The following is a 27,924-nucleotide window of genomic DNA, read 5'->3' on the forward strand; positions in this document are numbered from 1 at the left end:
GTATTTTAACTAGTGATTTCTCTCTACTAGATTTTATTGTTAAAAGAAAAATTAAAAGCCTATGAAGAACAGAAAGCCTTCGCTAATGAAAATGACAAAGGAAAGTTAATGATTTCAAACCCTCAGGAAAAAGAAATTGAAAGGTAAACATTACATTAAGATCTAATTTTGAGGAATTTATTGTTTTAAAATTTTGTTAAATATTTTGTTAATTATCTTTTGTTATGTCTTTTATATGTACGTACATATGTATGTTTATAATTTCATATATACATACATACATGCATACATAACAAGCTTGACTCGGAGATATTACAGATTTAGTTCTCCAGACCACTGCAATAAACGAAATATCATAATAAAATGAGTCACAAAAATGTTTTGGTTTTCCACTACATATAAAAATTATGTTTACACTACACTATAGTCTATTAAGTGTGCAATAGCGTTATGTCTGAAAAGATAATGACCTTGCTTTAATTTTAAAAATACTTTATTGCTAAAACATGCTAATGATAATCTGAACCTTCAGCAAGTCATAATCTTTTTGGGGGTGGAGGTCTTCCCTCAATGTTTATGGCTGCTGACTAGTAAGAGTAATGGTTGCTGCAAGTTGGAGTGGCTGTGACATTTCTGAAAATAAGGCAACAATGAAGTTTGCTGCATAGATTGACTCTTCCTTTCATTAGAGATTTATCTGTAGTATGTGATGCTCTTTGATAGCATTTTACCCACAGTAGAACTTCTTTAAAATTTTGAGACAGTCCTTTCAAACCTTGCCACTGCTCTATCAACTACATTCATGTCATGTTCTAAATCCTTTGTTATTTCAACGTATATAGCATCTTTATAAGGAGTAGGTGGCAAACTTTCTCAAGAAACCATTTTCTTGGTTATCCATAGAAGCAGCTCTTCATTTCTTCAAGTTTAATCATGAGATTGCAGCAATTCAGTCACATCTGAAGACGTGACGTCTGAAGCCTGAAGGCTCCACTTTCTAATTCTAGTTCTCTTTCATGTATACCACATCTGCAGTTACTTTCTTCACTGAAATCTTGAACCCCTCATAGTTATCCATGAGGACTGGAATCAGCTTCCTCCAAATTCCTATTAATGTTGATGTTTTGACCTCCTTACACATATCACAAATGTTCTTAATGGCATCTACAATGGCAAATTCTTTTCAGAAGCTTTTCAATTTATTTTGTCTAGATCCATCAGAGAAGCACGATCCATGAAAGAAAGAATCTATAGCAGCTATAGCCCTACAAAATGTATTTCCTAAATAAGAAGACACAAAAGTCAAAATTGCATGATCCATGAGCTGCAGACTGGGTGTTGAGTTAGCAGACCTGAAAACATTAATCTTCTCGTGCATCTCCATCAGAACTCCTCAGGGACCAGGTGTATTGTCAGTGAGCATTAGTATTTTGAAAGGAATATTTTTTTCTGAGCAATAGGTCTCAACAGTGGGCTTAAAATATTCAGTAAACAGATGTGCTGTCCTCTACGCTTTGTTGTTCCATAGAGCACAAGCAGAGTTAGATTTAGCATATTTCATAAGGGCCCTAGGATGTTTGTAAATGGTAAATGAACATTGACTTCAACTTAAAGTCACCAGCTGCAAAAGCCCCTGACAAGAGAGTCAGCCTGTTCTCTAAAACTTTGAAAATAAGTATTTACTTCTCTCTAGATATGAAGGTATGAAGGTCCTAGATGGCATATTGTTCCAATAAAAGGCTGTTTTGTCTATCTTGAAAAATCTGTTGTTTAGTGTAGCCACCTTCATCAGTGATCTTGGCTAAATTTTCTGGATAACTTGCTGCAACTTCTACATCAGCACTTGCTGCTTTACCTAGACTTTTATGTTCTAGAGAAAGCTTTTTTTCTTAAACTTTATGAACCAACACCTGCTAGTTTCAAAGTTTTCCTCTGCAACTTCCTCACCTCTCTCAGCCTTTGCAGAATTGAACAGATTTAGAAGGCTTGCTCTGGATTAGGCTTTGACTTAAAGGAATGTTCTTGCTAGTTTAATCTATCCAGACCATTGAAACTTTTTCCATATCAGCAATAAGGCTGTTTCACTTTCTTAGTGTGTGTGTTCACTGGAGTAGCACTTTTAATTTCCTTCAAGAATTTTTCCTTTGCATTCACAACTTGGCTAAATGTTTTGTGCAAGAGTCTTATCTTTTAGCCTATCTTGGCTTTGTACAAGCCTTCCTTATAAGCTTAGTAATTTCTAGCTTTTGATTTAAAATAAGAGACATGCAACTAACTCTTCCTTTCACTTGAACACTTAGAGGTCATTTTAGAGTTATTAATTTGCCCAATTTCAATGTATTTCAAAGAATAGGGAGGGCTGAGGAGAGGGAGGGAGACAGCCAGTCAGTGGAGCAGTCAGAGCACACACAATACTTAAGTTTACTGTCTTATATGGGCACAATTTGTGACATTCTAAAGCAATTACAATAGTAACATCAAAGGTCACTGGTCACAAATCACCATAACAGATATGTAATAATGAAAAAGTTTAAAATATTTCAAGAATTGCCAAAATGTGATACTGTAAGCTCATGCTGTAGGAAAAATGATGCTTATAGACTTGCTCACAGCAAGATTGCCACAAACCTTCAATTTGTTAAAAAAAACAAAAAAGCATTGTATGCAAAGCACAATAAAAGAAGGTATGCCTGTATATATATTCTCAACTGAATTCAAGAAGTCAGTGATTTCTCTTTACATTTCACACTTTGTAGATCAAGTAAATTTAGTTTTTATTTTACAGATATTGAAGAAAACCAGAACTTAGGTATAAGATAGTGGAGACAAAACCAGTTATGTCACCTGTAGACTTAGTTTAATTTTAGTGGCGCTCATAATTGTTCTTTTCTGACATAATCATTATTTATATATTTCATGTAAATCTACTCTATTCTTCATTTTATTAACTCTCTATAGCTTAAGTAATCTGCTTATTCAGCCTAAATGGGTAATTATTTGAATGAACATCTTTCAGTGATGTAAACCGATACAGAATTTTGAGAGGTTTCTAGTAAGCTTCTTAGCAGGTAAATTTTTAAAAACAAAGCAGTTAGTAATATAGTATGCAAAAGTACTTTTTCCTCAAGCAGCTAAGACAGTTTTCCAAATTGACCATTCAGACACTGGATCGAGATGTTAATTTTGAGTACTTCTAGGAAGACAATAAGGAATTCCTGTATTAAACAAGTTTGGAAATTACTCCATAAGGAATCTAGGAGACTTCCAAAGTACATCAGCTTATTAAACGCTTTGAGAAAACCTGTAGTAAAGGAATCTGTTCGACTTTGATTAAAGTTGAATAAAGGTAAACTTATTTGACATTCTCCAGAACCAATTATCTGTTATTAGTATGAGAAACCAACTACAACTTAAACCAATGGTTATTCATACTGTTTTGGAGCTCTAGAATTAGTAGAAAGTGTCTCAGTATCTATAAGGAAAACAATATTATAGTCAAAAGTGGCTGTCAGACGTGATCCAGCTATAATTTTTTTAAATTGCATTTGTGTGTTGAAGTTTTATATAAAATATTTTACAGTATTGCTTAAGAAATAAGTAAAAATGATTTCTGGTTTTTCATCTCATCAAAGAAAACTTTTAACTCTGATATAGTATTATTAGTTGTTGTTATTTCATTTTGTTGATTAAATGTGGGAGCAGTCCTCATGTAATTGGATATCTATTAGAATTCACCAGCTTCTCAAATTTGGAGTAACTGATTCCATAAAATTACTTAGCACTGCTTAACCAAGTCTATACCAATTAAAACCTTACAGATTAGTAAACTTTTCTGGAGTTGATGGCTTTAAATCATTGAACCTTTCTTTCTGGTAAGGCCCTCCTTTCAGGAGGGAAGGGCCTGAGCTATGAAATAAGTATTTATTTGGATGTTTTTCATATTTCAACCTGGCTTTTGACCAACAATAAAAACTTTGATTTTAATTCTGGCAATATGTTAAGTAAGTTACTTGTATTTATGAAGAAGGTAATGATAAAATTATGTACCAAATAACCTTTGTCATTTCCCCTAAAAATTACTGCCTTTTGAAATATATGTATGAAATATCCTTTATTGTATCTATCATACTGTTACTTGGGACTTTTTTAATGCCATGAATTTTCAAAGTGTCTTTTGTTATAACATTTTTATGATGTTTAAACAGATAAAAGGAAGAATCTACAGTATTTTCTATCTATCAAAGCTATTTGGAAATGTAATTCTCAAAAGGAAATCATAAAAAGAAAACACAATTGTTCTTTTATAAAGAGTAATTATAAAACTTCACTTATGACTATACCAAGAAAATTGTGGAGTTTAATACTCATTTTGTAGTACCTAAAAATATTGGTGCAGATACTTTTAACTTGAATGTTTGCTTAGAACTCTTTCAGTTTTAAAATGATAATTTTATTGTTGTTGTTAAGGAGCTCTCTGGAAACCTTTGATACTAATTCCCTTCCTTCCATCCTAATCAGTGAACACTACCAACTAAAATAACTCTAGACCACAAAATTGACAAATATTTAACTTTGTCCTTGAATAAAGAGTTATAGAAAAACTCAGAAATGATCTTTAAATGTAACCTAAAGATAACTTATCAATTCATTTACTGGCATTACCATTGGTGTAATATAATGCAATGAAATCACAATGTCTGTACATATTTCCTATGAAATATTTATCAGTTTGACAAAACTGCAGTAAAGTCAGTGTTTGTGGCTTATATTCATTCCCAATAGAGTTTCATTAAGAACTACTGACGTAAATTGGCAGTGTTTTTACCACTGATCTTTATGAGTGTATCTTAAATTCTGGCCAGTTTAGAACATTTATTTTTAAATGCATGTACTTGATTTTACTTTATTTTAAAATCTTCACAGTTATGAATGTTTATACTGTTATTGTACCTCAGAGCTGATCTATGACTTAAAACCATGAATATACTTTAAAAAATTAAAATATTGCAGTGACCAGTGTTCCACTGACCCAGAAGGATACAAGATTGCAGGTTCTATCCAGAATTTTCATAAAATTTAATCAGCTTGAAGTCTATGGCCATTTGGAAATCTGAATCAAACTCATCTTTGATATTCTAGACCTATATTGCCCTTAGGAGGAAGCACACTGCAGCAGCTTTTCTAGGTTTACCACATTATAAACTTGGATGTTTTGAGTCCTGGAAGTGTCAGTTGATTCTTAGCCAGGCTGTAGGGGGTACCTAACCGTATGGTCTGTTTTCACTATAACAAATTCTGAAGCTAAAAACTGGCTCTGTCACTTTCCCTAGGGGGCCATGGAGGCACCATATGATTATGCCTCCTACTGCTTATTCCTTCACGGTGAGCCAACACCAAAACAACACATAATGCTGTGTTGCTAATAGGGCCTTGTGAATTTGGATAGTGCACACCCAGGTTGTCATCCTTTTCCGACAAACAAAAATTATTTTATTTTTGCTAAGCGGTTGGATTACATATAGATGTAAGCATAGACAAAATGCAGTATGTTCGCAATACCAGACACCTTATGATGTCCATATCTTTCAGCAACATGATCTTCCTTGGGCGAGAAAGAGAAAAACCTAATGTATTAGAAGTAAAGTTAATAACTTTTTCTAAACATCTTTTATAATAGGAAATAGTCATTTTTACCTATTTGCTGTTTATCATTGAGTGTAGTTCTGTGAATTACATATATTCCTTTGTTTATGCATTTCTTTTATGTAAACTTTGTATGATTTGTACAAAATTAGTGAGATTCTGTAATGTGTTTTAATTTTGGTAGATTTCAAGAAATCCTGAACTGCTTGTTCCAGAATCGAGAAGAAATTAGACAAGAATATCTGAAGTTGGAAATGTTACTTAAAGAGAATGAACTTAAATCATTCTACCAACAACAGTGCCATAAACAAATAGAAATGATGTGTTCTGAAGACAAAGTAGAAAAGGTAATTAACAATTTTATAATTAAATTTTAGGCAGTATAAAAACATGGGGGCTTCCTCTGTTGCCCAGGCTGGAGTGCAGTGGTGCGACCTCAGCTCCCTGCAACCTCTGCCTTGCGGATTTAAGCAATTCTCCTGCCTCAGCCTCCCAACCACTTGGTATTACAGGCATGCGCCACTATGCCCGGCTAATTTTTGTGTATTTAGTAGAGATGGTGTTTCACCATGTTGGCCATGCTTGTCTTGAACACCTGACTTCAGGTGATCCGACCGCCTCAGCCTCCCAAAGTGCTGGGATTACAAGCGTGAGCCACCACGCCCAGCCTGGTGGGGGTGCTTCTAACTCTAGAAATTTGATAGTCAAGCTACTTACTCACCCATTCTTTACAAACATCTGGAAATGTTGAAGGAAATGTAGCAGACATTTTTTTTAATACATAGTTAAGTGCACAAGAAAGAAATTTTAATTCCTGGATGTCAGTAACAAAAAGGAAACAAACAAAAACAACAGAATCTCAGTTACAACTGTTGTTTTTCTGGGCATTTTATGGAACGTTTAACACGAAGTTTACCCACTCAGGGACAGCCAGTTACTAAAGGTAGAGCAGTAGAAGCAGTGTATCAATAGAAGCAGGATGCAGGCAGTAGCTTACAACTTAGACCAACAGGAGATTTTTGTTGTAAGAGAAGAATTTTATCGTTGAAATTGTTAGATGTTCCAGTGCAGGGGCCTAATGAAAAGCAGACCAAACATTTAATCAGTTTTACTATTTTTTTTAATACAGTAATATACTGTCCTCTCCCCTCCATACACAGACCACTCCCACTATTCTACCTTTGATGTACATCTCTACTTAGATAAGAGACCCAAAGAAGGCAGTGAGTTAGAAATGAGAGCTCCTATCTAGAGCCTGAAATTTCAGAGGTCTATATCCTTTATACTAGGGGTACACCAGGAAAAAAAAAAAATTCATACCAACCATCACAGTAGGCAAGGATGGTTGCTTTTCTTACCCCAAGTAACCATGCCTGGGGTAAGGAAAAAAAAGTCATTTGAACACTGCCATTATAGGTGTGCTTTTAACAATGATTGAGGTTTAAATTATTACAACCCATGTATTTTGTTTAGAAAACCCTTAAAGTTGGTCAATTAAAATGCACAATGTTATCAAACCAATGATACCACTAGAAAACCTGGCAGAAGCAATGCAAAAATCAGCCTCTTAAGAGAAACAGATTCTCAACTCTAGCCACTAATGAACTCACCATCCAAAATTACAAAACACATGGAGAAATAATTCTCTCTAGACAAGATTCAGTACTCTCAGCAAATATGACAGAACTCTCAAATCTTTAGATACTAGAGCAATCTAATAGAAGCTATAAGAATGAACAAAGATAAAGGAATCAAAGATAAAAACACCACAAAAAAAGAACATTCAAATGTGAGGAAAAAACACATGAAACTTTCAGAAATTAAAGATTTATTCATTAAAATGAAAGCCTCACTGTATTGATACAATACCAGAAAATGTTAGAGCACTTTACATATACTGACTCTTAATTCTCAGAAAACCCCATAAAATATTTAGTAATATTATCCTAATAATAATAATGAGGAAACCAAAATACAAGTTTTGTCCAAGGTGACACAGCTCGTAGGTGCTGAGTTCTGATTTGATCTGTAGCATGCCGATGCTAGAACCTGTGCTCTTATGTTTATGCTTTTTTACGTGAACTGGGAGACAGATATGAGAAAATTACACCAAATGCAGGATAAAGATAACACATGTGGACAAGATATTGTTATATAAAGGATAGACTTCATGTAACAAGAAGAAAAGTCATACATTCATCTAATAGGCATTTCAGAAGGAGGTATTTAGTGAAAAAGAGCAATATGCAAAAATTTATGGTTGAGAATTATCTAGAACTAATAAGATGTAAATTCAAGAAGCATGAGTTCTAAGCAGTATAAGATAAATATATACCTAAACGTGTGAAACTATGGAGCACTAAAGATCAGAAAAATAAATATTTTGAAAATGCTGACAGTTCTCCCTACTTTTGATATTCATTGGTGATGAGTTTCTTTGTATTTTTATGTATTTTATGTAATTTAATTGCATAGACATATGATATTCAAATACTACTTATTAAAAAGCTTTATCTTATAAGTAATTGCCCATTCCTCTCAAACTACCACCCCAAACATGTTTTCTTCTTTTCCTACTTTCACAGAAGTAATAATTATATAGAAAAATTTTCCTTTTCTTAATGTCCAGAAGCTGTCAAATTTTAAAGAGTGCTTTTCAAAGCTAACACTTTAGTTTTTTGTTAGCCTATGAAATGGGAAAGATATGCTATACTGGAAATTAATCATAAAGCTTTCAGTAATGTATCATTGATAGCAGTTTGTCAGTAGCTATTAAACTATATTATCGAATTAGTAATATATTTACTGTTTTATGCCTTAATGAAATTTTCTTTTCAATTTTCTGTTGTGAGATGCATTTAAGATGTTCCTCACATTCTTTTAAGGCAGAAAGGAAACTGAATTTATTTCTTTGAATTTATATATTGCTGCTATATTTGTATTTTCACTTTCATGAACTTCAAATTGTTGCCAGTATTCTTTGATAAATGCAATGATTTCCAAATAACAATATCTTATTGGATTAATTTATCAATTTGTTGTTGTGAACGTCTTTCATATGCTTGTGAAACAAATTTCTAAAATAGTACCATATTATATAAGAATTATATATTTTATTTCAAATGTTTGAGATGCTTTTCTTCTTTTTATTTTTTATGTTTATTTTATTTTATTTTATTTTTGGAGATGAGGTCTTGCGCCACGGCTCACACAAACCTCCCAAGTAGCTGAGACTCCCAAGTAGCTGAGACTACAGGTATCCACCACCATGCCCAGTTTATTTCAATTATTAGCACTTCTTATATTACATAGTAATCTTCAGTGGGTAATAATTCTTCCCAGTTTTGTAAAGATGTCCTTTATATAAGTGTCAATTATTTGAATGTATAGTTATCTGATTTACTTTTTGACAAAAGGCAAGAAATGCAGCCATAGGAAGCTGATATTGACTTAACATCTCAACTGTAACAAAACTCTTATTGAACACTTGTTTATATGTAAAACCTTGTGCTTGAAACAATAGAGGTAAAGAAAGAGAATTTTGCCCTTCAGTTATTTACACACTAGTTGGAGCAATAAAAATAATAAAAATGATAAGGCACTATATGATTGTCATATAAATAGTAATAATAAAAACAGCTGATATTATCGAACACTATTTGCCAGACATTTTTCAAAGTGCTTTGCATGGATTAATTAGTTTTTTGTGTTTTTTTTTCCGTACTTTAGGTTCTAGGGTACATGTGCACAATGTGCAGGTTTGTTACATATGTATACATGTGCCATGTTGGTGTGCTGCTCCCATTAACTCATCATTTACATTAGGTGTATCTCCTAATGCCATCCCACCTCCCCCCACCCCACAACAGGCCCCAGTGTGTGATGTTCCCCTTCCTGTGTCCAAGTGTTCTCATTGTTCAATTCCTACCTATGAGTGAGAACATGAGTGTTTGGTTTTCTGTTCTTGGGATAGTTTGCTAAGAATGATGGTTTCCACCTTCATCCATGTCCCTGTAAAGGACATGAACTCATCCATTTTTATGGCTGCATAGTATTCCATGGTATATATGTGCCACATTTTCTTAATCCAGTCTGTCATTGATGGACATTTGGGTTGGTTCCAAGTCTTTGCTATTGTGAATAGTGCCGCAGTAAACATACATGTGTATGTGTCTTTATAGCAGCATGATTTATAATCCTTTGGGTATATACCCAATAATGGGATGGCTGGGTCAAATGGTATTTCTAGTTCTAGATCCTTGAGGAATCACCACACTGTCTTCCACAGTGGTTGAACTAGTTTACAGTCCCACCAATAGTGTAAAAGTGTTCCTATTTCTCCACATCCTCTCCAGCACCTGTTGTTTCCTGACTTTTTAATGATCACCATTTGAACTGGTGTGAGATGGTATCTCATTGTGGTTTTGATTTGCATTTCTCTGATGACTAGTGATGATGAGCATTTTTTCATGGGTCTGTTGGCTGCATAAATGTCTTGAGAAGTGTCTGTTCATATCCTTCGCCCACTTTTTGATGGGGTTGTTTTTTTCTTGTAAATTTATTTGAGTTCTTTGTAGGTTCTGGATATTAGCCCTTTGTCAGATAAGTAGATTGCAAAAATTTTCTCCCATTCCGTAGGTTGCCTGTTCACTCTGATGGTAGTTTCTTTTGCTGTGCAGAAGCTCTTTAGTTTAATTAGATCGTGTTTGTCAATTTTGGCTTTTGTTGCCATTGCTTTTGGTGTTTTAAACATGAAGTCCTTGCCCATGCCTATGTCCTGAATGGTATTGCCTAGGTTTTCTTCTAGGATTTTTATGGTTTTAGGTCTAACATTTAAGTCTCTAATCCACCTTGAATTAATTTTTGTGTAAGGTGTAAGGAAGGGATCCAGTTTCAGCTTTCTACTTATGGCTAGCCAATTTTCCCAGCACCATTTATTAAATAGGGAATCCTTTCCCCATTTCTTGTTTTTGTCATGTTTGTCAAAGGTCAGATGGTTGTAGATGTGTGGTATTATTTCTGAGGGCTCTCTTCTGTTCCATTGGTCTATATCTTTGTTTTGGTAGCAGACCATGCTGTTTTGGTTACCGTAGCCTTGTAGTATAGTTTGAAATCAGGTAGCGTGATGCCTCCAGCTTTGTTCTTTTGACTTAGGATTGTCTTGGCAATGTGGGCTCTTTTTTGGTTCCATGTGAACTTTAGTTTTTTTGAATTCTGTGAAGAAAGTCATTGATAGCTTCATGGGGATGGCATTGAATCTATAAATTACCTTGGGCAGTAAGGCCATTTTCACGATATTGATTCTTCCTATCCATGAGCATGGAACGTTCTTCCATTTGTTTGTGTCCTCTTTTATTTCATTGAGCAGTGGTTTGTAGTTCTCCTTGAAGAGGTCCTTCACATCCCTTGTAAGTTGAATTCCTAGGTATTTTATTCTCTTTGAAGCAATTGTGAATGGAAGTTCACTCATTATTTCGCTGTTTGTCTGTTATTGGTGTGTAAGAGTGCTTGTGATTTTTGCACATTAATTTTGTATCCTGAGACTTTGCTGAAGTTGCTTATCAGCTTAAGGAGATTTTGGGCTGAGACAATGGGGTTTTCTAAATATACAATCATGTCATCTGCAAACAGGGACAATTTGACTTCCTCTTTTCCTAATCGAATACCCTTTATTTCTTTCTTCTCCCTAATTGCCCTAGCCAGAACTTCCAACACTATGTTGAATAGGAGTGGTGAGAGAGGGCATCCCTGTCTTGTGCTGGTTTTCAAAGGGAATGCTTCCAGTTTTTGCCCATTCAGTATGATATTGGCTGTGAGTTTGTCATAAATAGCTCTTATTATTTTGAGATGCATTCCATCGATACCGAATTTATTGAGAGTTTTTAGCATGAAGCGCTGTTGAATTTTGTCAAATCCCTTTTCTGCATCTGTTGAGATAATCATGTGGTTTTTGTCTTTGGTTCTGTTTTTATGATGGATTACGTTTATTGATTTGCGTATGTTGAACCAGCCTTGCATCCCAGAGATGAAGCCCACTTGATCGTGGTGGATAAGCTTTTTGATGTGCTGCTAGATTCAGTTTGCCCGTATTTTATTGAGGATTTTTGCATCGATGTTCATCAGGGATATTGGTCTAAAATTCTCTTTTTTTGTTGTGTCTCTGCCAGGCTTTGGTATCAGGATGATGTTGGCCTCATTAAATGAGCTTTGGAGGATTCCCTCTTTTTCTATTGATTGGAATAGTTTCAGAAGGAATGGTACCAGTTCCTCCTTATACCTCTGGTAGAATTCAGCTGTGAATCCATCTGGTCCTGGCCTTTTTTTGGTTGGTAGGCTATTAATTGTTACCTCAATTTCAGAGCCTGCTATTGGTCTATTCACTGATTCAACTTCTTCCTTGTTTAGTCTTGGGAGAGTGTATGTGTCCAGGAATTTATCTATTTCTTCTAGGTTTTCGAGTTTATTTGCATAGAGGTGTTTATAGTATTCTCCGATGGTAGTTTGTATTTCTGTGGGGTCGCTGGTAATATCCCCTTCATCATTTTTTATTGCATCTATTTGATTCTTCTCTCTTTTCTTCTTTATTAGTCTTGCTAGCAGTCTATCAATTTTGTTGATCTTTTCAAAAAACCAGCTCCTGGATTCATTGATTTTTTTGAAGGGTTTTTTGTGTCTCTATCTCCTTCAGTTCTGCTCTGATACAAGCCTATGAGATAGATCTAATATTATCACCATTTTGAGGCACTGAGAACTCAAGTAGGTTGTCTGGAGTTACTTACCTAATTAATATGGCTGAACCAATGTTGAATTCCAACTGTCTGGCCTCAGAGCCTGCACTCTGAATCACTCTGCTGTACTCTAAGTACTATAAATGCTATAGCTATTCAGAAAAGAAAACAGCGGCTTCCTATTTTTATTAAAAAAGGCTTCCTGTTGGAAAGATGAGATCTGTACTGGGCCTTGCATTTCTATACATATTGTCCTACAAATGTGACCTGCTTTGCTGAGTTTGACCAGAGCAGGTCACATTTGTTGGACAATATGTATAGGAATACATAATTATACTCAAAACTTCCTGCCAATTCCCACTCCCTTACCCATGGCAAATTTCACTGGTCTGTGGCCATACCTTCTCTCAGAATTTGAAAGTAGCCAGAACCACAATGAATGGACTGGAGTTGGCGCATGATGTTAGACATATTTGCCATATTAGGAATTATTATCAATAGATTGGGAAGATCGGATATTGGTACAGATTGTGGAATTGTTGGTTGCTAGGAATGTAAAATCTATTTTTGTAAACAAAATGCAATCTTTCAAGCAAGGGAGTAGCGTTATCAGAACTTCGAGTTCCATTTTTTAAACATTTAAATACTATTTAGCATAATTAATGAGTTTGGACTGTGTAATCCCAAAATAATTTAGATAATTGTTATTTTAGTGTCTTAATTCCTCCATTGAATTTTGAATGTGGTTATCTAGGAAGATTAAGACATAGAGTAATAGAATGGGTTTGACTGGTTTTATGTTTTGTTTTGCTTTGTTTTGTTTTTTCTGTTTTAATCCTTATTTTTCTGCATAGTAGCTTAGACTTTTTTCAACCCAGTCGCCTTTTCTGATCTCTTGCTTTTGGTCATTTCAATCCTCAGATTCCCAATTATTATAGCTATTCTTATGAGACTAGGTAAGCAGTGGAGATAAAAACTCTTAAGTTATTGGTCGTAGTTAACCCACTGAAAAACATAGGAAGACATCTAGAGGTTGATTTGTTTTGTTTTTATATAGAAGTGTCAAACTGTAGTATGAGTAAACTGCTTTTCTAAGGCAAGGAATCTTACATGTTTTGGATTCCCTCCAAAAGAGGTTTGTTATCAGAAGTGCTGAAAGAATCTCATAACATTGATTCAGCTATAAATAGTTCTGGAGTATGGACTTTGAAATTACTATTAAAGGGAAACTCTTGGGTAATTTTATGGCCCCATGAAAATAATCTGTAAGATTATTTTTAATGTAAAAATATGAGTTACCATATTAGCAATTATTTTACACAAAGCAGTAGTAACAACTAAAATTGTAGAATTATGTTTGTTCTCTCACAAGACTTTTGTGGTGTGCAGGGGATTTTGTTAATGCAATATGTAAAGTTTTTTAAAACTTAATGGGAGACATTTCACTCTAATGTTGGGGTTTAACATGCATATTTTAGAATGTATTCCCAAACACTAACTTGCCATTTTAGAACAATGGGTGGTAGTAGTACTCTGATGGAAAATGTCCTCTAAGAACTATCGTAGAGGATACATTTGATGGACATTAGAAGTAAAAAGTCAAAACAGACTTTTGGAGGTTTTCATTTAGGATTTTCTGATATTAAATATTGCTGCCATCAGACCCGCATACCCTGGTTTCTAAGAGTCCCTACAATTGTAAATGCTAAAGCAAAATAAAGATAATTTAATTAGCTGCCTGCCTTCAGTTAGGTACAATATTTTTGTCTTCATTTTTCAGACAAAGTAACTGAAGACCCACTAAGATCTGCCTAAATTTGTACACCTGCTGAATGGCAGAAAAAAGTCAATAGGTCACACCTCCCACCTTCTGTTATAGCAGTAGCTCTAAACTTCAAGTTTCAGGATCCCTTTCCACTTCTAAAAATTATTTAGGTCTTCAAAGAGCTCCTGTTTATATGTAGTCTCTCTACCAATATTTCTATATTAGAAATTAAAACTGAGATATGCAAAACAATATTTATGTAATGATTCATTTTAAAATAATATTAAATAATAAAGAAATAATTATATTAATAAAATATAATAAATAGCAATAAATTATAAATAATAATTAAATATTAAATAATAATTAAAATTTTTGTGTGGTTACATAAATAATTTTATTTTCTCAAAAATAGATAGTGAAAATAGAAGAGTGGCATTGTTTTACATGTTTGCAAACTTCTTTAATGCCTGGCTTTTCCTATCAGCTGTATTCTCATAACTGCTGAATTGTTATTCTGTTGTGATGTTACACATCATTTAGCCTCTAGAAAACTACTGTACAACTAACTGTATGAGCAAACAACAATTTAAAAAGACTAATAACATTTTAGTGTTATTATAAAAATGGTTTTAATGGTTTTAACCTTGTGAACTCTCTGAAAGGATCTCAGGAATCCTTAGGGGTCCCTGTACCATGCTTGGGTAACCTTTGCATGATAGCATTTTTTTTTTTAGTTTTTGCTGACAGAGTCTCACTTTGTTGCCCAGGCTAGAGTGCAGTGGCACAATCATGCAGTCATGGCTCGCTGCACTGCAGCCTCAACCTCCCGGACTAAAGTGATGCTCCCATATCAGCCCCTCCACCCTACCAAGTAGCTGGGACTACAGGCACATGCCACGAAACCAGCCTAAATTTATTTTTTAATTTTTGTGTAGAGACACGGTCTCTCTATGTTGTCCAGGCTGGTCTTGCACTTCTGGCCTCAAGCAGTCCTCCCGCCTCAGCCTCCCAAAGTGCTAGAATTACTGGCATGAGCCACCATCCCAGCCTGCATTGTAGCATTCTGTCACAGTTCTCTTCCTAGTGCTGTGGTCAGTTTGATGGGTTACGTTTTGTTTTGTTTTCTCTTCTTGACTATCCAGGTTTTTGTTTCTTTGAGACATTTGTTTTGTTTTTGTTACTATCTTACCATGACAGAGAGAGACTAGGATATTATAATTAACCAGAGAAGCCATAAAAAAGAGTCAGAAACCTTAGTTAGAATGACAGTGGCTATCAACTATTTTTCCCTTATCTATGACTCTAGCCTGAAATGGAATCTGCCTCTCTCTGACTCTTGAATTTCCCTTGAAGGGAAGGTAAGTAAAAGTTTATGAATATCTAAGATTTGGTTATGACTTTTTGATAGCCACCTTTGCCTGACCTTAAATCATTTATTAGCTCATATCCTCTATCCAGATGAAGATAATCATATTTTTCTATTATATGCCCTAGTCTCAATAGTACATCTTTTGCCAAAGTTAAGAGATGTTTATCTCCCAAAGAGGGGGAGTTCTTTGACCAAATTCAAATCTAGTTTCTGCTCTTCTTTTTTTTTCATTTCCTGCTCCCAGAACCAGCTGCAAATGCTTATTCTAACCTTTGGGGATCCATTGTTTCAGGTCTACCCATCCTATCTGATAATTATTGACTTTAGTGTCTATGGGCAAATACCCCAGAGAGGGCAAGATGTTCTGGCCCATTGTTTTCATGATAGTGTGCAAGACTCTTAGGGTAAGAAATCAAAGATTAATTGTAATCTCAATTTGTGCCTAGGTAAAACACCAAAAATATTTTGAATATTCATTATGGCTCCTGAACCAAGCTACAGGCAAGATCAGATACTGATAAGCACTCTGATATAAGCTCTTTTTTCTGTATCAGTCAATTTGAGGCCTTATAGGCAAACACAGAGCAATAGAACACATTATTTATTCACATCAAAGATAAGAGCAGTATATGCATCTGCTTTGATTTTGAGTATGGAGATCATGGAATATATCTGACCTTGTATGAACTTTTCAGATGAAACGTACTGAAAGGACTGTACTTTAACAGCAAAAAAACAAAAGTTATAGTCTTCGATTTGGTCGTTGTATTTCTGAAAGCCATAAACTCTCAACCTGTAATTTTATAACAATGACTCACAGCTCAATTTCCTATTTTTCTGCAAGCAGTAGTATTCTGAGATTTCAAGGGGGAAATAGCTTTAAATACAAATATATAGCCTAACTTAATTTACTACAATAGTACACATAAGAAAATATACTAGTTTACTAATATCACATACATCAAAGATCATAAAAATTAGATTCACTGTTAAATGAATTGTGTTTCAGGCCACTGGAAAACGAGATCATAGACTTGCAATGTTGAAAACTCGTCGCTGCTACCTGGAGAAAAGGAGGGAGGAGGAACTGAAGCAATTTGATGAGAATACTAATTGGCTCCATCGTGTCGAAAAAGAAATGGGACACTTAGGTCAAAACGGTCGTATTCCAAAGGTAGAAATATCTCTGTATGTTCAGATTTAATTTGTAAGAACTGAGCTCCTAAAATGTGTTCTCTTTCTTATTGAGTGAATGTCTTTCATAAGACAACTATTATTGCCTCATAACTCTGAGATTTAATTTACTTTTAAATGTTATTTCTAAGTGATTGCATCCTTTTATAAGGTAGCTTTTAGGTTAAAATAAATAATTCTATTTCAAACTGTACTTGAGGATTCATTATGTAGGTAATTTGTTAGAAATGTTGATATTTTATGCAAAAATAGTTTAAATGAGGTCAACATTAAATGTGTTATGGTTAAAGTTGATTTGAAAGGGTGTGTATGTGTGTGTGTGTGTGTGTAACTGAAGATATTCCACCTTAGAATGGCAAAAGGTTTTATTTTTAAAGTGTAGTAATGGGTAATGACAGTATCATATTAGAATTATGTTCTGCTACAAGGTTGCAGTAATCTAACTTTAGTGCCTTAACTCGTGTGGGCTGTCTTTTGTTCTCTTAACAATAAGTCTTGGAAGTATGCAGTTCATTTCTAATGCAGTACCTTTAAAATGTCATTATCATGCTTGTCGTTTCATGATTGTAATATTACTGTTTCATATCTAGTCTCAAGTTTACACACCTAAGCCAGAAGAAGAGGAAAGAAAGGAGGGGGGGATGGCTATATAGGAGAGCAAAGATGTTTCCAAAAATTCCTAACAGACTAATGTGTTGGCTAGAAATATGTCACATGGCTATCTGTAGATAGAAGACATTCTGAAAAGATGACCTCCTTTTTTTTTTTTTTTTTTTTGCATAATTACTCTGAACAGTATTGGAGCTCTCTCTCTTTTTTTTTAACTTTAAATTCTGGGATACATGTGCAGAATGTGCAGGTTTGTTACATAGGTACACATGTGCTGTGGTGGTTTGCTGCACCTATCAACTTGTCCTCTAGGTTTTAAGCCTGGCATGCATTAGGTATTTGTCCTAATGCTCTCCCTCCCCTTGTCCCCACCCCCGACAGCCTCCGGCATATGATATTCTCATCCCTGTGTCCATGTGTTCTCATTGTTCAACTCCCACTTATGAGTGAGAATGTGCAGTGTTTAGTTTTCTGTACCTGTGTTAGTTTGCTGAGAATAATGGTTTCCAGCTTCATTCATGTCCCTGCAAAGGACATGAACTCATTCGTTTTTATGGCTGCATAGTATTGCATGGTGTATATGTGCAATATACCTTTTCTTTATCCAGTCTATCATTGTTGGGTATTTGGGTTGGTTTCAAGTCTTTGCTATTGTAAATAGTACTGCAATAAACATATGTGTGCATGTGTCTTTATAGTAGAATGATTTATAATCTTTTGAGTATATACCCTGTAATGGGATTGGAGATCTCTTAATAAGAAAGAAGAAGAAAGTAAATATGGGCTAAGCAACTAGGAGCAACTGCTATGAAATAACTAATTTTCACCCAAATACTTAATAGTTTAATAAAAGAACAACTTCTTTTCAGTCTTTTTCTAAAAGGAAAAATATCTACAGTCTCTACTTTGGTGATGCTCTTCTGAAATTCTATAACTCTGTGTCAGCTAATTGATATGGAAACTTCTAAAATCTTTTAATTCCTAGAAGGGCACCAGACAGAAAATACAGGTGAAAGAAAATATAAAATATTTACCAACAAATGCCAGAGATCTTTAATGTTCAAAAGTACTAATTTTTTTATAATTCAAAGATATTAGTCAATGCATTATGACTGGGGAATGGATTCTCTGATGAGTTAGCAATGGCTGTAAATGATTATTCTTTTAACATGAAAGCTCAGACATGACTGGAGAGAAAAGACTAGCAGTAGTAGTTAATGATGACAGTTCAAAGTAGTGAAAGGAGCAAGCAGCAGATATCCTGTTTGCTAAGAAGGAAGCCAAAGACAGTAGTTCCTTAGTATGGATATTTATTGAGCCAACAATTTAATCTGCACCTCAGAATATCTTGATAAAAGCATACCAGTCAGTTAGTTAAGTAGATTAGGACATTAAATATTGTATACAGCACATTCTAGTAATATTTTGCAATAATGTAACTTAGTCTGTAAGGCACTTTAAAATATTCCCCACAAAAAGAATGTAAACACTGGAAAGAGGATAGATTTTGGAGTTGGAGTGTTTGGTAATTCTGGCATATAGTAGTTGTTTTGAATACCAACTCTAACACTAATTATATGACTTTGGACAGTGCGTTTAACATTAATGTCTTAATTTGTCATCTATAAATGTATTTAAGATATTATGAGCTTAAGTGGAGTGCTATATTCAAAGCCTAGCAACACTTAACAAATAATAATGGATGATAAATAATAGTTTAATACTATTCTAAGCTACAATAGCATAGACATCAATAGCTAAGCAAGTTGTACAAAGAATGAGTGTACACAGTTAACAAAAGAGTTAACTGCATCATATAATATAATATAATTTAATATAATATATAATATAATTTCTCTTCCGGAACAGTGATTCTGACCTTTTTGGGGGTCATAGATGCCTTTGAGAATCTGTTCAAAGCTGTGTGGATTTTCTCCCAGATGGGAGATTGGGGAGGTCAAATTCATACAATTTTGTATATTTCCTAAGTCATTTGGGTTTCCTAAAACCCTTCCATTGACACAAGATTAAGAATATCTACTTCAGAAGGAAACTATAGCACATTTTTTAAAAATGTTGTATCCATCTTAAGATGATATAACGACTCAAAAGGAGTGAGCAAAAAAAGACAAGATTCATCAATAAACTATAATATGGTTAGCTAGGATCAGAGGATATAACTTCTGAAATTCCATATAAAGCCATAGAGTCTCATCATAGAATGCAACAGGCTCTATCACAGTACCTGTAGGAATACTGAAATATGGTTATGTCGTTGATAAAATCGTTTCAAAGAAAACGACTGATAACCCTGGCCAAATGAGTGTTTCTCATTTAATGCACAAGAGTTGCTTCTCTTGGATTGGTAGCAGGTGTGGAATGTTGACAGTACTTTTCAATTTATTTCACTTATTATTTAATTGTTTATTTGGAGACTGTATATCTAAAGCAGTCATATTCTCAAGATCATCATTTTCTAAACTATATAAAACTCTTAAGTCTTTTGGTTAGTGTTAAACTTTGACCTCATTTAAAAATAACTACTTTCCTTAATTTGTTTGGTTACTTCGGGCTATGATATTCTCATAGATTATTTACCCCTTCTAGTCAGCAAAAATTTTCTCATGAAGAGTCTTGAAACAACTTTTTGTGTGTAGTAAAATATAACATAAAATTTACCATCTTAACAATGTGTAGATACACAGTTCAGTGGCATTAAGTATATTAAAAATTTTAAATATGTGTGTATATAAGTTTTAAATAATATTCCTAGAGTATTTTCACCTCTCAATATCCTAACTTAATTTACATTATGCTTGTATTATATGTTTGTCCATGTAATCAACATTCCAACTGCAGAAGTACTTAAGAACTTATGAAATATTAAGGAGGCAAAAAAGTCATTTGTAGAAATTTACTAGTTTGCCTTTTCTATCCCACATTACCATAAGCTTCCAATTTTAAAAATGGTATGGTATTGTTTCTGATATCATTATTATTGCTATTTTGTGTTTGCTTTTTTGTCTACTTTTTAGTGTTTATGAAGTTAATCAATATTGTCTAGATTATTTTTAATAAATTAAAACTTTTTCAATATGGTCAAATTAATTTTTCTACCAATCTGTCATCTAGATTTCTCTTATGAAGAACTTTTGTATACCTGAATGTGAACCTGGAACTGATTTTTACATCTTTGTTTTTTATGCATTTTATCACAAATAACTTGAACGAATAAAATTAAAACCATTTTCATTGCCATCACCCAAATCTAACCCTCAATTCTTTTTTGTGCAGATATTTATAGCTGAAAAAATAGCTGAGAAAATTATCTAGTTATAAGCCATTATTTTTTATATAAGCAAATTGAGACATAGCTTTACGATAAAGGGACTTATCCAAGGTGAAACAACTCTGGACAAATACCCAGAACTTCTGACTTTGAAATTGCTGCTATTTTCTCTATACTCTCCTGCATTATTTACTCTTCAATATTCTGAATCTGTCTACTTCTCTTTATACCCCTCTACTGCTATCCCTAATTCAGACTCCTGTGCCCCATTATACATTTGGTCTTTCTTCTCTGATTCATGTTCTAGTGCAATTCATTCTCTCCACTGCAACCAAAGTGAGTTTTAAAAGGTAAAACTGATCATGTTGTTCTTCAATGCCTTCTCCCTAGAATAAATTCTCCATTGTGAGTTACCAGGCCTAGCATGATCTGGCACCTGAATACTTCTCAAGGTTTATATATCACCTTTCATTATACTCTATACTTTAGCCATTACTGGCCTACTTATAGTTCTCAAAATAAGCCGTGTTCTTCCAATCATATTTAGTCATTAGTATGTCAAGAAAGACTCAAATTGTAAACTTGGTTTTCCAAAGTTAACAGGCTAGCCAAAGACCCATTATTGACTAATATAATTATACAATCAAGTCTTGTCTCTTTAAAAGACTGACTCAAGAAGATAAAGGAATAAGATTATCAGAGGATGTGTATAAAGGAGGGATTTTTTTTCTTTATACTTTAAGTTTTAGGGTACATGAGCACAATGTGCAGGTTTGTTACATAGGTATACATGTGCCTGTTGGTTTGCTGCACCCATCAACTCATCATTTACATTAGGTATTTCTCCTAATGCTATAAGGAGAGGTTTTTTTTAAAGGAAAAAAGATGCAATGTGTGGCAAACATGTTCACACTATTATGATCATCCAATTTTCTAACTATTAATAGAAGGAACCGAAGAGATCATCTGATCCAGCTCTTTAATTTTAGTCAAGTAAACTAATCTCCATAAAGAGCATATATTTGGCTTAAGATGACATTTGTTTCTAGGTTAAACCCATCTCTGAAATCACATGACTCTAGCCATATCATCCTGCCTCCAAAGATAAATTTTTTTCTAAAACATTTGATATATTTCTTGAAGTATAATGAATTACATAAATAACTCCTAACTTTAATATATCCAGACAAACAGGATGAGTGACATTGTTCTCTGTCATAGTCTCAATAACTGGCATTGGAAGTACTTTTTAAAAAGGAAAAAAATAACTTTGACATTTTAGAAAATTATTGGTCAACTGCACATTGGAAAGGAGTTTTATTAAAATTGATTTAATCTTAATATTCTTTAAAAGAATCTGAAGAATACTTTGCATTGTTTCCACTCACTAAAGCTAAGATGGATTATGGGAATTGTCCCTAGGAGGAAGTGTCCAGTTTCCAGGCATAGATCCTGCATATAGGGTTCCTGTCTTAGCCATTCAAAGTGTCCAAAGAATTTAAATTTTTTTCATTGTATTGACTGAAATTTTTCCAATAAAGTTTCTGAGAATATTTGATTATCACCATTTATACTTTGGTGTAATCCTTTCGCTGATATTTTCTGTAGATAAGGTTTAATAGGTTTAAGGAAAGACAAGTAACTTTAGGTAGTAGATTACAGGACACCTGGCCCTAGGCAGATGAGGCTTAGGAAAATGGAGCCTACAAAAAACATTTTCACACTTTTGCTAGGATGAAGCTTGTATCAACAGTGGGTCTCAAGTCTTTTCTCTTTAAAAGAAGAAAGATTCAAGAAGATAAAGAAGATTATCAGAGGACGTATATAAAGGACATTTTTCTTTTAAAGGAAAACAGATGGAATATTTGGCAAACATGTTCACACTATTATGATCATTTAATTTTCTAACTGGAAAGGACTGAAGAGATCATCTGATCCAGCTCTTAAAATTTAGTCCAGTAAACTGATCTCCATAAAGGCTGTATATTCAACTTAAGGTAGCATTTGTTTCAAGGCCTTATAAGCCCATCTCTAAAATCACATGACTCATAGGCCAGTGCTCTAACCATATCATCCAACCAAAGGTGATATCAACCATATGATCTTTTGTTTCATGCAAAAAAAAGAAATTTTTATTGCACACAACTCAAAACTTAGTACACTGGGGCTTTAACACTGAACTAACCTGACTCAATGCCTGCGCTGATGGTAAACTGTATGTTCTGGTATGAACAGAGAAATTATAAATAAATGAATACATCAGTGAAATTGTTACTGATCAATGCAGTCAATGCTATGACAATATCAAGGGGTGGAGAGTGTCTATCCAAATACAATGCTCAAGGAAAGCCTTTCTGAGGAAGTGACATTTAAGCACAAACTGGTCATATTTATGTATTTTTACAACATCGTGAACAAGTTGGATAGACCAAGAAACTGTCATCACAGTAAAATTTCTTCTAAATTCCTAACACTCAGTTTCTGACGAAACATGAAAACTTATCTTGCTTGTAAATTATAGACCACCTTTTCCAGAACTCTTATTTTTCAAATTATTTCTAAACATATCATTTAATATCTAAAAAGAATTAAAACTATTGGCAACAATATAAAATAAGTGTTATTAAACTGATTTAATTTTAATATTCTTAGAGTAATCTGAAGTACATTTTATATTGTTTGTCCTAGGAACTCAAGAAAGATCTTCATTGTCACCATTTGCACCTCCAGAACAAAGATTTGAAAGCACAGATTAGACATATGATGGATCTAGCTTGTCTTCAGGAACAGCAACACAGGCAGACTGAGGCGTGAGTACATACATCTACCTATTTTCCGATTTTAACACTATATCTGAAGCACAGAAGTTCAATGTTCCACTGCCAGAAAATTGAGTTTTATGTGTTACAGGATACATTATTTTTAAGTGTCTGCCTGAACCAGAAAACATTAAGAGAGTTCTTTCCTTCCAACAAACTTTTTACATTGCTTTATAAATTTGAAAGTGTTTTTCTTTAAAAGTACGTTACTTTTACTTAATATATGCTATGGAATACAAAATTTCATAAGTACCTACACATTGAAAAGAAATCTGCCTTCTACCTCTATCTTCTAGCCATCCATGTCTCCTCTTAGAAGCAAGTGCTGTTAACATCACTTGAATTTTTAAGTAGGCAATTGTTAATTATTCATAATTTCAGAATTTTTTGCTGTCATTACAGTGAAGTTGCTAAATATCAGGTGTCCTGATTTTTATGGGATGCTATAAGAGACCTTTTATGTTCTCTCTTCTAGCTCAGTAGTAACATTAGTCATTTATTTTTAAAACATAATAGTAAAAAAGAAAAAGTATGGCTTAATCTTTTTTTGTCACATTGGATACATCAGTCAACTCCTTAGGCATCACTTTGATGTTCCATGCAAATGAGAAATTTATTTCTCTAACTGCTTTCTGCTACTCTAAGAATCTATTCATGTTCTACTAGTATGTTCAAATAACTGATAATTAATTATCTTGATTTAGAGGAAATCATGTTAGTAGACCTTTTTTTAAAAAAGAAAAATGAAAAACTTCAGGGAGTTATTCTTATGTGGCTGGAAGCTCAAACTAATCTCTTTATACTTTCTGTGTCTATTCCTAGAGCAGATATTGAATATTCATTTGCTAACACTCAAACCACTTACAAGAGCTGAAGTCGTCAAGAAACATTAATTTCTTTTAACCATACTACATTTGCTATATCAGACCCTGGATGAATACACTATCTTAAGATAAACATTAACCTTAAAATGGGGGAAAAAAGACTAACTCAATAATTTAGAAAATTGGTGAACCACAGCATCACAGAGGCAATGTGGCATAGAAGAAAGAGGATGAGTTTTGGAATCAATCTTGAATTACAGCTTTTATGAGCAATATAACCTTATGCTGATTATTTAGCTTTGCTAAGCCATGGTTTTCTTATATAAAAATAGATTATAATACATTTCATATAAAGGTTATGAATAGATTATAATACATTTCATATAAAGTTTTTGAAAAGATTAAACATGAAAGTAAATAACATGATATAATTCCTGTGTTATAGGTCCCTAGGACTACTTTCAGGTTCATTGATTCATTAGGGAGACTCACAAGACTCATCATATAGTTTTATTATTAGTTGTGCTTTATTTCAGCAAGAGGCTACAAAGCAAAATCGGCAAAGGGAAAAGGTACAGGGGGCAAAGTCTGCAGGAACCCTGACACAAAGTTTCAAGAGTCTTCCTCCAGTGGAATCACACAGAATGTGTACAATTCCTCCAGCAAAAAGTTGTGGCAGCACATGTGAAATGTTGTCTGCTTTGGAAGCTCTTTTGAGTTCCGTGCCCCAGGTTTTTATTGGAAGCTAGTTGCATAGGCACTTTCTGCCAGGATGTATCAAGATTCCAGACTTTTCAAAAGGAGAGAAGGTGTTTTAGCATAAACCACATTGTTTGTGCAAACAGTTTAAGCACAGTGAGCCACTCTTGTCATATGAGTTCTGGAAATGCTGGGAACCCTCCTAAAATCCGTATTTTAAAATACCAGCCAGGTGTCAACCTTATAACCAAGCCTTTCTTAGCAGTGTCAGGCCTACTATGATAACTTTCCTGCACAGTACCTGATTAGTGTAGATGCTAAATAAGTAATTGTTTAATTGCCTTTGATTAATAACTTCTTCTTGTACTTGTTACCTACTTAATTGCAGTACCCTCCAGCAACCCCCACCAAAAGGAAAAAGGTCACAATTTTTTGTGCTGCTATTGAAATATTTAAGACTCACTCATAGGTTAAAAGGTGCTATTTCCTTGTGTATGAAAATTAATGCCTGATTAGTCTTTTCCCACTACCCTATCCATAATTCTACTGGTTCTCTTCTCCTCGATGTTATGAGACGACTGGAACATCATCTTGATGGACTCAGGATTCCAGGACTGAATCACTTCAGGATCATTCATGTTAGACATCTTCCTTTATAGAAAAGTTGGGAACCACTGATTGAGTGTATAAATTTATAACTGTTTAGCTGTGACATTTCTTCAGTGACCACTTACATAGAAGTCTGATACACAAAAAATTACATTCAGTGCTGCTCTAATTGTTACTAATAAGGAAGATTTTGAGTTAGAGCCATGAATCCAGTGCCCTAACGATTATTTGTACTCCCCATCCTTATCCACAACTTTTCTCCTTAAAATCCCTTTAAGTGCCATTCCAAAAGCCATTCTTTAGGTCATTTAACTTAAAGGAGAGGTAGGTTTTGTTCTTTTGTTATATGTTTGTGTGTGTGTGTGTGTGTGTTATAATATTGTATACTTAAAATATATCTCATCATTTCACATAGTATATTAATTTTTCATTTCAATTTTATGATAATTAGTAGCAGTAACAACATCTGTGGTTTGGAAATCACATTATGTTTTGCAAAAAGCTTTTATGTACATTTAATTCATTTAGCCAGGCACAGTGGCTTATCCCTGTAATCCCAGCACTTTGGGAGGTGGAGGCAAGAAGATCTCTTGAGGCTAGGTGTTTGAGACCAACCTGGGCAACATAACAAGACCCCATCTCTACCAAAAAAATTAAAAAGTTAATGTAGTGGCTCACATCTGTGTTCCCAGCTACTCGGGAGCCTGAGGCGGGAGGATCAAGTGAGCCCAGGAGATCGAGGCTGCAATGAGATGATCATGCCACTGCACTCCAGCCTGGGCCACAGAGTGAGACCCTGTCTCTAAAAAATAAGTAAATAAATATACTTAATTCATTTAGTCCTCAAAGCAATCTCCTGTTGTAAGTAGTGGCTATTTATCTGTCCCTCACATTACAGAGGAAAAACTTCAGTTTTTGCCTTGTCCAAGGTCATATGGAAGCAAGTGAAGACAATCTGAGACTAGAACTTAGTTCATACATGGGAAATTATTTTAATGATATGCTAATACTTTGGGTGTTACATAAAAGAACTAAAATAATGTATTTAAGGTAGAACATTTATCTCTCCTTTCTTCTCGTCTTCTGTATATAGAGTATTGAATGCTTTACTTCCAACCCTAAGAAAACAATATTGCACATTAAAAGATGCTGGCCTGTCAAATGCTGCTTTTGAGTCTGACTTCAAAGAGATCGAACATTTGGTGGAGAGGAAAAAAGTGGTAGTTTGGGCTGACCAAACTGCTGAACAACCAAAGCAAAATGATCCACCAGGGATTTCTGTTCTTATGACCTTTCCACAACTTGGACCAGTTCAGCCTATTCCTTGTTGTAAGTATAACTTTCGTTTTAAGTAAATAGTAACATTATTTCTAAAGATAACCTTTGTATATCAATCTATAGAACAGTTAATTTTTAATAGATTTGGCTATTTTATTAAAATTAATTGGGACCAGGCGCGGTGGCTCACGCCTGTAATCCCAGCACTTTGGGAGGCCGAGGCGGGCAGATCATAAGGTCAGGAGATCGACACCATCCTGGCTAACACGGTGAAACCCCGTCTCTAGTAAAAATAAAAAAAATTAGCCGGGCATGGTGGTGAGCACCTGTAGTCCCAGCAACTCAGGAGGCTGAGGCAGGAGAATGGCATGAACCTGGGAGGTGGAGCTCGCAGTGAGCCGAGATGGCGCCACTGCACTCCAGCCTGGGCGAGAGTGCGAGACTCCATCTCAAAAAAATAAAAAAAACTTAATGGGAAAATTACCTTTATAGTCATTTCAATTCACCAGTATCGTCCAAAGATCTAGAACAAGTATGCATTGTTGTTCTAATTTTACCCTCTTTTTTTTTGTTTTTTTTTTTTTGAGACAGGGTCTCACCCTGTTGCCCAGGCTGGAGTGCAGTGGTGCAATCAAAGCTTGCTGCAGCGTCCACTTCCTGGGCTCTAGCAATCCTCCCACTTCAGCCCCAGGAGTAGCCAGGACTTACAGGCATGCACCACCACCCCTGGCTTTTTTTTTTTTTTTTTTTTTTTTTTTCCTGTGGAAACAAAGTATCACTATGTTACCCAGGCTGACCTGAAACTCCTGGACTCAAGCAGTTCTCTCCCTTGGCCTCCCAAATTGCTGAGATTATAGGCATGAGCGACTATGCCTGACCGGTTTTACCTATTTTTGATGGAATAATTTTGCTTCCTATCCTTCCTTAAAATGTAACCTCTCTTAAGGGCAGGAAATTATAATTAATCATATCATATTCTATAATAATAATCTGTTCTTAAGATCAACTAACAATGTAGAGTTTACTATTTTTCTATTGATAAATCACTTGATATTTCTCTTTCATAAAAGTATGTATGAGACATTTTAATTGCAA

General features: G+C 34.4%; 1 protein-coding gene across 5 annotated transcripts in view; it reads left to right on the forward strand.

Moving 5' to 3' along the window:
* KIF18A (kinesin family member 18A) overlaps positions 1-27,924 on the forward strand; it is an 85,042-nt gene that overhangs the window by 24,608 nt on the left and 32,510 nt on the right. For all 5 annotated transcript variants that reach the window (XM_015434961.4, XM_005578343.5, XM_065528361.2 and 2 more), the window contains exons 9-13: positions 31-143; positions 5,828-5,990; positions 16,518-16,682; positions 23,289-23,410; positions 26,645-26,880. In XM_015434961.4, the coding sequence (XP_015290447.3) occupies positions 31-143; positions 5,828-5,990; positions 16,518-16,682; positions 23,289-23,410; positions 26,645-26,880 (799 nt within the window). The remainder of the gene's footprint in view (positions 1-30; positions 144-5,827; positions 5,991-16,517; positions 16,683-23,288; positions 23,411-26,644; positions 26,881-27,924) is intronic.

Source organism: Macaca fascicularis, chromosome 14 (assembly GCF_037993035.2).
Source record: "Macaca fascicularis isolate 582-1 chromosome 14, T2T-MFA8v1.1".
In the NCBI taxonomy this organism is placed as follows: Eukaryota; Metazoa; Chordata; class Mammalia; order Primates; family Cercopithecidae; genus Macaca; species Macaca fascicularis.